Source organism: Corapipo altera, unplaced genomic scaffold (genome assembly GCF_003945725.1).
Source record: "Corapipo altera isolate COAL_440 unplaced genomic scaffold, ASM394572v1 1, whole genome shotgun sequence".
NCBI lineage: Eukaryota > Metazoa > Chordata > Aves > Passeriformes > Pipridae > Corapipo > Corapipo altera.
In genome coordinates, this window is record NW_020884873.1 from 31,633,456 (window position 1) to 31,643,995 (window position 10,540).

The window sequence follows — 10,540 nt, forward strand, 5'->3', positions numbered from 1 at the left end:
TTTTTTTTTTTTTTTTTTTCCCTCGAGAGTGAATCAGTCCTTTAAGCCCCTCCCTTTAACTTTAGTCCAGGAGAAGCCTTTCAAGGCTGATATGTAACGCAGTCTCTCTCCTCACGAAGTCCAAGAAAGTAGCTTTGAGTCCTTTCTCCTCGGTCCCATGTCAGTCTCTGCTGTGTTATTCTCTTTCTCTCAGTCTCATACCTCGGTTCGCTGTTGCTGTAGTGTAGCTTATCACAGTAGGCATTTGGAATCTTCATTCCTCCAAGTCAGTTTTTGGCTGCCCCCGGTCAGCTTTGGCAGGGAAACTCCTGAGCTCTTTTGGCCCTTATCCAGTTTCGCCTGGGATTCTTCTCCCTAGTGCTGAGCTGCTTCATTATCAGCCCGTCCACTTGGCTCTGCTTCAAATGCTGAACCTCTCCTCCACTTTACAATGGAGGGAAAGAAAAGGCCCCCCTCCACAGCTTAACTGCAGAAAGGGTGAGGGAAGACAGCTAAGCTGCAAGGCCTGCCTCTCTCCTCTCACCTCAGGTGCTGTGAGTCGAGTCCCTCACAAACACTCACTCTAAATGTTGTTTCTAACTCTGGCCTAGGTAGAGTTGGGGGGGTGCAGGGCTCCTCTGCTCCCCGGAGGGGGAAAGAGCCCAGCCACCCCCCTGGCCTTCTACACCTACACGCAGCAGACACCAACAGAAAAAAAACCTACCAGTAGCTTCCGGTACTGTGTATATATGATTTTTAGCAGAAGCGAACAAGACAAGTGGCGATTGGCTCTCCAGGGAACACTGCCCTGGCACCCAATCACCTCTGAGCCCCCGATTCCCAGGGGGACCATCTCAAACCATGATAGGTACACATAGCTGTGTTTTTTGTGTTCATTAGCAACAAGCCAAAGTAAATTCAAATAACCTTTCTTTAACACAGAGTTAAAGAGAAAGAGAGAAAGCATGGGAGAGTTATTTTAGCAGATGCACTCCTAGTATTAGGATAATATTAGGATAATATTGCTTATCTGTAATTAATCATTTTGTCTTTTTTTCAGCCTTGTGGAGAAGTGATTATCAAATACCTTAAAGACCATCTGGTCATAATTATGGGGATCGCCTTTGGACTGGCTGCTATTGAGGTATGAGAGTACACCATTAAAGTATTTAGTAGCTGACAAGCAATATGTTCTACTTAGAAATACATTGGGAATGGGATTAAAACACCTGGCTTGCTCAATTAATAGTCAAGGGAAAACCGGCTCTCATCTTTGCTATAATCTTACTGTTATTTCACATAAACAGTGTATGGCTGCTGTGCTGTGAACTTCAGGTGAGATCAGACCACCCTGCTGCCTGTGCAAGCTTATCACGTGGGAATACTTCTGCAAAAATTTGATAGTCCTGCAGCCAGGCTGTGCCTTGATAGCGAGACTGGTGGACAGACGGGCACGTGCATATATAGCGCCAGAAGACATAAACCAGAATAGCCAGATTTTTTCCTCCTCTTTCTCTTATTTGTGTGAGGAAAAACTCATCTCCTAAGAAAACTTAGCCCCTAAACTACATATTTGTATCATGGAGAAATTGTAGAACTAAATTATAATTCTGAGGCATACTTTAGCCATCAAGATGGTGCATGAATGTGTCTGAGTGCACACTTGTGAAACTCCATGCATGTGTGTAAAAAAATTCAGAGTATGTGAACTGTTTATTTTAATTGCCTCATCATATGCTGAAGAATAATATGCACAATTTTCTCGGAAGAGAGGAGGAAAATAGGTGAAGTTATCCAGTCAGCTGCTTGATTTGGATTTGATTAGGAGAAAATTACAAAGAAACGGGATTTCATCATGTTGCTTTCTTTGGTCATTTTTTTCCTTTTCACTCTTCCTCCTTGGTTTCCCTCCTCCCCCACTCCCCATCAGTGGATGTTTGAGAGAAAAGCAGAAATGACAAAGATTGCTGTGCAGCGTTCATTCTGTTATTCTAAGTAAAAACTTCTTAACATTATTGGCAGAAGATTGCTCCTTGTGGTAGAAGAGTGGGCAAGAGCCCCAACTCAAAAATACACTTCCAGGAAAATAATAGTAAGCAGGGAAGAGTTACGTAGCTGCAGGACTGGGAGCAGACAGGCCACCAACTTCTTACTTGGCACAGACTTCATGGCATCTAAAATGATATATGTGGCAGGTCAGATTTCTCACTCATATACTGGCTTTGGGGGAAAAATAGGTGAAATACACCAATGTTAAAAGGCCTTAAAAATATAATAAAAGTGTAAAATTACATCTGTATCCCTAAGGCAAGTTATAAGTCACTTTGCTCTAGTTACTGCAGTTATGTGAGTTGTAGCCTTTAGTTCATTGGCCATCATTCTTTCTTGTTCTCCAGCTGGCGTTTTCTGTGGTGGATGCCTCTCCCAATTATAAAAGGATTAGAAAACAACATGAATAAACAATATGAGCCTCAGCTGGTACAAATTGTCAGCTGGCAGTTTATACTTGATAAACATTTAGCCTTTCCAAAGATATTAACTTATTATGACTTCTCAAGCAATTGCAAATCAAAGGCCACATGCATAACAACCTCTCTTCTCTGAAAAACCCCAGATAAAAAGAAGGGCCCTTCCCCTCTCTGCCTACTCCATTATACCACTTGTGGGCTGTTACCGGTTTCAGTTCACCCTATTAGTGGAAATGATACTGAAAAGAAGGGCCCAGTTTCACCTGGGTGCAAGTGAAAATACGAGCATGCCCTGTCAGTTTATTCCAGCTGTGAGTTCAGCCCCTTGTCTTAGCTGCACCCCTGTGTTACATATCCTTTTCTCTACCTCTTCCTTAAGTAAATTTGTTCATTTTAAGCACCCAGAACTACAGGATTTCCCAACCACAGAGGTAATCTATCTTTTAAACAAATGAAACTTCTCCACCACGTCTGCAGTCTTACCTATGGTACATACTGCCTTCATTAAAATGGTTCTATTCTGTAGTCATGTTCTTTAAGAGTTACATTGGAAAAGATCATCTTCTGCATAGCAGATTTAGCCTACATGTAAATCCAAGATATTTGCAAACAAAATATTCCCACTGTGTATCTGGGATTTCCAGAAAAGCCAAGTAATACCAGAAATGTCTTTGTTTTCCAGATTCTTGGTTTGGTGTTTTCTATGAGCCTCTACTGCCAGATCCAGAGAAAATGAAACTGTGGAAGTGTCAGAATGACATCACCAGCCAAATAGAAACAGTTCTAGATAGAGGGATATTTGGCTTGTCACATTCAGATAATTATATGCATGATCCAGGCAGCTGTTCTGATGAAAACAGCAGCCCTTGCATATGTGGATGCTTCACAATTTTCAAAATGACCTCTTTATGCTTCTTAAGGCTTAATTATGTGAATATGAATTTTTATTTGCAATAAACATATTTGTTTATGTTTCTGAGGTGTTTATTTTTTCTGAAGACAGTATTTAATTCACGTTGAGATACCGAGTTCACCATGCAGTGTGCCCACACAGGTGCTACACCACCCATAGCAGTCACTGTAAACAGCTGCAAACCTCTATGCAGTGGCTGACTGCTCTGGGGAACTCAGGCCCCCAGGCAACTTTGCTTGTGGGGCAAGGTGTTTTCATTAAGAGAGTCATGGGTCCGTTTGACATTCGATATGGTCAATGTTTTGTTACTTGTGAGAAGTACAGGGACTAACTTGTCTCCAAATAGAAAAGCTGTGTTTTCTTTCAAGGGTGTTTAAATCAGTGTTTAGAGATGAGATGGTCACCCTCAAACCCAAATGATGTTTAGGTTGCATGCATGAGCTGGATTTGGTGGCACCTGTTTTGCAAATAAGCATCAATGGTGAAACTCAAGTTCACGTGGAGACAAGGTGTACACGGGAGTCATGTGGGTGAGGCTTCACCTGGAGGAGCTCAGGTAAGCTGTGGGTTTTGTAGCAGTGAGTGGACTAACACAGGGCACATAGCAGCAGCCATATAAAGCCTGCCTGCCTTTGAACTGGCCAGTGTGTGGAGGTGTTGGGGCCCTGAGGTGCTTACATCCCTGACTGTCCCTGCCCAGCACCCTGAGGTTCTCCCAACACCACCCAAGGCCCAGGACCCCATGTCAACCTCCTGGGCTGGTTGATCTCTACCCCACTGATGTCATGGCAGGGCTGGTCTCCAGCTCTCTTGCCCAGCCATGGATCCCACTGAGCTGGGCCCACCCCTGGGCCTGTGTCCTAGTCTGGCCTCAGCCCATCCCCAGGAAGTGCCTGGTGCCAGGGACTGGGGCCTCCATGGTGCACCCCCTGCTCCATTTCTGACTGGAATGGAGAGACGGGCCCTGCTGCCAGTCTCTGCCCTGCCTCTCCAGGAGAACCCATGTGGTCCTGACCCCAGAGGAGTTGCTGACCTAGGTTACTTCCTGACAGAAAGTAAATGGGATCAGGGAGAAGATTTTGTAAGATACAAAGATATCTAATTACGCCCACTGGGACCTGCTGAGGTTTTCCACAGCATGCTGATGGCCTGCCTGCTGTGTGTTGGGTTGGGTGATTTCATCAGCCCCACTAGACCACCATCTTCCTCTGTAGGAACAGCTTTCACAGAATCACAGAATCACAGAATATGCTGAGTTGGAAAGGACCCTCAAGTATCACTGAGTCCAACCCTTAGCCCTGCACTCATTCCCAAGAGTCACACCCATTCCCAAGAGTAACACCATGTGCCCAAGATTATTAGACCAATTCTTCTTGAACTCTGCCAGGCTTGGTGCTCTGACCACTTTCCTGGGGAGCCTGTTCCAGGACCCAACCACCTTCTGGGTGAAGAACGTTGTTCTAATATCTAAACCAAACCTTCCCTGGCACAACTTCAGGCCATTCCCTTGGGTCCTGTCATTGGTCACCACAGAGAAGAGATCAGTGGCTGCCCTTTCTCTTCCCCTCACAAGGAAGTTGTAGACAGCAATAAGGTCTCCCCTCAATCTCCTCTTCTCCAGGCTTAACAGACCAAGTGACCTCAGCTGCTCCTCAAGGCCTTCACTATCTTTGTTGCCCTCCTTTGAATGCTCTCTAACAGCTTAATATCTTTCTTATATTGCAGTGCCCAAAACTACACACAGTGTTCAAGGTGAGGCTGCACGAGTGCAGAGCAGAGCAGGACAATCCCCTCCCTCGACTGCCTGGTGATGCTTTGCCTGATACCTCCCAGGACACAGTTGGCCCTCCTGGCTGCCAGGGCACTGCTGACTCATATTCAACTTGCCACTGACCAGGACCCTCAGGACCCTTTCCGTGGCACTGCTTTCCAGCATCTCATTCCCCAGTCAGGGAGACGAACATCCAGGGTTGCCCCATTCCAGGTGCAGAATCCAGCACTTCCCCTGGTTGAACTTCCTATGGTTGGTGATTGCCCCCCAATCCTCTAATTTGTTGAGGTCTCTCTGCAGGGCCTCCCTGCCTTCGAGGGAATCAACAGTTTCTCCCAGTTTTGTGTCATCTGCAAAATTGCTTAGTATCCCCTCCAGTCCTGCATCCAAGTCTTTTATGAAGATGTTGAAGAGCAAAGGGCCCAAAATGGAGCCCTGTGGAACCCCACTAGATGACTTTAAACACCTCCAGGCAGCTGTTCTTAAGAGAAAACCACATACCATGCTCTTCTAGTTTAAGACCCCTCAGGTGCCCACAACTGTCTTGAAGCACACCCAGATTGCTCCCATGTAACTGTTGCTTATAAATACCTTAAAAGCTTTCCTTGAGCAGAGACCTTTGTTCATTCCTTATTCCAACAGAACTGGGTTCAGGTAAAATTCATCTTCAACAATTACTTTCTTTTAAAACACAACCAGAGGACGTTTCTTCCCATCCCCCACTCTTTCGCTAGCACTCAGACCATTAGGTCAAGCAGTGATTGCTGCTTTGAGTAAATCATATGTCTTCCAGGAAAGTCATCTAGCTACCAGACAGTTCTGGCACTTGCCCTTCCCTCTGCTGAACTTCAGAAACTGTGCCAGAATAATTCAAACTTTGTTGGACCAGATAAAAAGCATGACTCCATAACCTAGCTGTACTAACTGGAAGAGGAAATGCTGGCTTCCAGTTGGTCCTCCTCCCTAGATTGTTTTTTTCTTATCTTGCATATCTTATCCATGATCCTGAGAGCTGAGCCCAAATCCACCGAGTGGCAGTTGGAGTCCTGGATATCACTATGGAAAAAATTGGCAATATAAGGGCAACACACAGAGACAGTTGCATCTTCCTCTTCTTCCTCCTCCTTCCCATGAAGAAGGAATGTTCTCCTATTTGAATAAAGGATCAGGAGGTCTCCCATAGAGAGAGGTCTTAGAGCTGTGGATGCCTAATGGATGGATATAAAGGGGAAATTACAGAAGGAATCAACTTCAGGCAGCTGTAAACTTGAGTATTACTGCTATGGATTTGTAATTAGCATTGACATGAGATTGACAATGTACTCTGGCTTAGTCACCGGTCTGGTCCTGTATGCTGTGCTACGGGATCTAGATGTATAAAAGCAAGGTGTTAATATGTCTAAATTTTGGTTGTCTACTGCCTGGCTTTGGATATAGTCTTCAAAATATCCTTTGCTTGCATCAAAATAATGATGTATGATACATTAGACTTCGTGTTAAGACACTTAAAACTGTTGATTTTAGAGTATTACAATCAGAAGCAAAACATGAGAACGCAAGAATTTTATCTGTCACTGAGGTCAACAGTTCCTCTGTTTACGTAGGCAATTTGTCTTTATTCCCTAAAGCTCTAAGGAATAAAACTAAAGTATTATGATTATATACCATTGTGACTGTTTAAATGGGATCAAACCAATGAAGAAATTCGGAATTTTACCAACTTGCTGCTGAAGTGAGTTTGCCTCTAAAACACGGCCATTGCCTTTGATGTTGCAAAACTTATTTACTTGTAAACTTCAGTAGACTCCTGAAGTTTTCTCCTTAATTTTTTCAATGGAAACAGCAAAATGCTAAGCGTAAAACAAAGAGAAATCTGTCTGGATAAGATTCATTTGGCCACATGCAAAACTGTGGAGTAGAAACTGGCATCATAGAATTATGGAATGTTTTGGTTTGGAAGGGACCTTTAAAAATCATTTAGTTCACCCCTACTGCCACATATAAGCTACCTGTTTGGACTCTCCCTATAATCAATGAAGAGAAATAAACAAACCTAGAATTTGAGCCATCTCATTCTTAAATAGGTATCCAAAGAGGTTAGATGAGTAATTTGCATTGCAAATAGGTGAAGTTGGAGTAAATTAATCCCACTCTACAATACTGAATTTGTTAGCATTAGAAATAACGTTCCATCAGGAAAGAGCATTAGTATAATATTCCATGAAGGTGCATTGATTATTCATTGATTCATTGATCTTTTTGCTCAGTCATAATCCAGCCTGATAGGAAATGAGGTCTGCTTACTCTCTGGACTGGTAGGATAAGACTCATCTGCTGTGCACAATGCTGTAACAGAAATCCCAGCACCACTCCTTCATGGAGTCCTCTCAGTATTCTTGTCAGAGAACATTTATAGTTAGCAATTGACTCACAGCAATGGGGCATTTTTCTGAGCCCACAACCACTTTTTAATCATGATTTCTGGGGTTTCTGAAATGGAATTTGACGGTAAATCCTTGCCAGAATAATAAAACCATAAGGGTTTTCCTTTGTGGGTTGTTGGGGAAGATTGGTTGTGTTTTTTCATAACAATCTCATCCAAGGTTATGTTCCTCTCAGTGTTACCCAATAAAATCAAGCATACAGAGGAAAGACGCATGTCCAAGACCTTAGTGTTTTAAAACAGCAAAGGGAGAAAAAGCATTTATCATTATAGTCTTAAATTGTAGAAAAAAAAAAAAGAGTGGTAGGAAGAAAGACAACGTGTCCCTGCCTTTGCCAGGGAATCCCACCTTAAAACCAAGTCTATTTAACACACATGTTAAAGCCAAACAACTATTTAATGGCTACACATAAGTCAACACACCAGATCAGACTATCTCCACAGAAGGATTCGTTACATCATTTAAGGGTTTGGGGGGGGCGTGTTGTTCTCAAGATTGCATTTGTGGGGAAAATGCAGCATGGATAGAAAAAGAAAGAAGTTATAGTTAATAGTAAAATATGAGTCAGTAAAGCAATGTCGGAAACAATGAAGGATATATTAATAAGCCTGTTACTGGAAACAAACAACAAGGACAAAAAAGACAGAGGCAGATAGACAAACAAAAAGAAATATGGTTTTGAAAAAAATGAAAGAAGAATGAAGTAAAACAGGACAGGTCAATTTGAAAGAAAAAAAATAAAATATATTGAGCTTATCAAGATCCAAGGGTTTGCTGCACTCAACTCAGCATGAGGAGATTTGGCCCCAATCCACCTTTGTGTCCTGAACGTCGTGTTGAAAGCCAACTCAACCTGTTCTTAACGCAATGCCAAATCTGCCCCAAATCTGGCTGGCTATCAGAGCCTCTGAGAATCTCGGGCTCATCAGAGCATAGCTGGTAGACAAAGGGTAGGCCAAGTGACACCTGTGCTAACTGTACAACCCCAGTGGATGCCTGAAGAATGAACCTGAGGAGGTGAAACTGCTGGCTTTCCCTCTGGAAAGGACACCAGGACACTGTGGATCTGGCCCAAGTTTTTTTAGACATGATAAGGTGAGGCAGCAGGGCTTATTTTTAAATTAAGATGGAGGATTATCAGTTCAAATTCTGAAATAGGATTGAAACCACAAAATTAAAAGCCAGTTCTTTGGCTCTGTTGCAGGACCTGTCCTAACTGCTTAGCCCAAGGTTTTCTGGCTGATTTAGGTTGGATTCAACCCTTCTCATCTGAGGGGATATTTGACTTTGGGTTGTTTTGGTCAGTCAGTTATAGAGCAAACACCTAATGTCGCTCCAGGCCAGAACCAAAACTTTCCCCTCCAAGCATTCAGGCTGGTGAAGCTACCTGGACATTGCTCCTCCAAGAGGGACCTGGGATATGCTGATCTGGGCAAATGTTACATTAGGACTCCATCTGGGGACAAAAGGGAGGTTTGGATCTCTTCTGGCATCATCCATGGCAAATTGATTATTCTTTATATCAAAAAAACTGGCAGGTTTTCTCCCCACACCTGTCAACAGTAATATTCTCATCCTTTCACTGAAGGGCTCTGTTTTTGTGCAGTGGTTTGGATTAAATTCCTTTTTGTTCTTTTCAAGTATTTATTTTTTGAACTGAAAGCTGACCTTCAATGTGTTTTGCAAAATGTTCAACATGCTTGGTTTTTTCGGGGAGGTAGAGGGATTATGTCATTCACTATTCGATAAGGTTGAATCCTTTATCTATCTGAACTTGGACACTGAGGAGGAATGGGAAAATCATTCCTCTCCCTTTCTGTCTCATATCCATTTACATTTTTTTTTCTCTTTGTAGAGAGTAACAAGTCTCCACAGCAATATCCACTTACTCCTATGTTTTGAGGAGACTTGCTTGAGCAGTCCAGAATTATTTAAGAGATGGGAACCAGAAACATGGAAAAGGCACGGAGGAGTAAGAGGCAAGAGAAGTCCTTGGGCAATAAGATGGATAAGAGACACATAATACTCTTCCTTCTGAATCTGTGAGGAACTCAAATTCAACTAATATAAGTCATCAGAGAGACTGCAGTTTCTTGATTTGCATTAACCCATGAAAGACTGGAAAAGGCTGTTTAAACTAAACTGTGCTAATGGACTTGCACATACAAGGCTATGGAAGAAACTGGTACAAAAACCCAGACATCAAATATGGACAAACACAAGGATGTTCTCAGAGAGCTTCTTAAAACAGTCTCAAAGCACTTTAGCACACCAGCTCTTTACACTGAAATTCTGTGAGCTTGCTAACATAAGAAGGTTAATTACTGATTTCCAGGGGCTGTTTTAAAAGGCCCAAAGTGTCAGTAGTTTCACATCTGCTATTAAGCGAACATAATGTGTTTCTAAACCATTTCATACTGTGGTTTTGTGCTGTTTGTTATCTAAAAGATTTGTCAGATCATCTAAACCCAGGCTGATATGTGAATACTGACTATTTTGTTGCTGTAAAGCATTTTCTTGCGGAAGTTTCAGGTGAATATAGTACTTCACTGTAATACAAATGTTTCCTAAATTCTATTTCATTATATTTGTGAATTAAAGTAGCAGCAACTCTCTGAAACATTAAGTCCATCACTATTCAACTTGACAGTGAGTTCTTTACTATTAAAATTAATTCAGACCAGGAAAGATCTTTTGTAGATTTGATTTGTTGGGGATGAGAAAGAAATAGAATTCACTTACTACTGCTCTGTTAAAAAATTATCTTCTAGAATGTATTGAGTTTTTTCCAAAAATGTTTCTCAAAACTACAGATAAAGAGATAAGCTTAGTAAAGCTTATTATCTCTATCACTGATTGGGAGTCTATTAAGAATAACAAATATTAGGAAGTAGAGCCATGGAAATGAATATTACCTGTTCATCGGGGCCTCCATTATTTATTTCTGTTTCCTGCCTGCACAAGT

General features: G+C 42.3%; 1 protein-coding gene and 1 long non-coding RNA gene across 3 annotated transcripts in view; both read left to right on the forward strand.

Moving 5' to 3' along the window:
* Window positions 1-3,656, forward strand: part of TSPAN8 (tetraspanin 8) — an 18,530-nt gene extending 14,874 nt beyond the window's left edge. Inside the window, exons 7-8 of the mRNA XM_027668421.1 lie at window positions 1,040-1,123; window positions 3,130-3,656. Coding sequence (XP_027524222.1) covers window positions 1,040-1,123; window positions 3,130-3,183 — 138 coding nt within the window. The 3' untranslated portion in view covers window positions 3,184-3,656. The remainder of the gene's footprint in view (window positions 1-1,039; window positions 1,124-3,129) is intronic.
* Window positions 3,657-3,896: 240 nt separating this feature from the next.
* On the forward strand, window positions 3,897-10,253 carry LOC113959410. Of its 2 annotated transcripts, none has more exons than XR_003531804.1 (3): window positions 3,897-3,938; window positions 6,760-6,863; window positions 9,431-10,253. It is a non-coding gene; the product is annotated as an uncharacterized LOC113959410 (long non-coding RNA). The 2 variants fall into 2 exon arrangements; XR_003531798.1 differs by having other exon boundaries at window positions 3,936-4,415.
* Window positions 10,254-10,540: the final 287 nt, after the last annotated feature.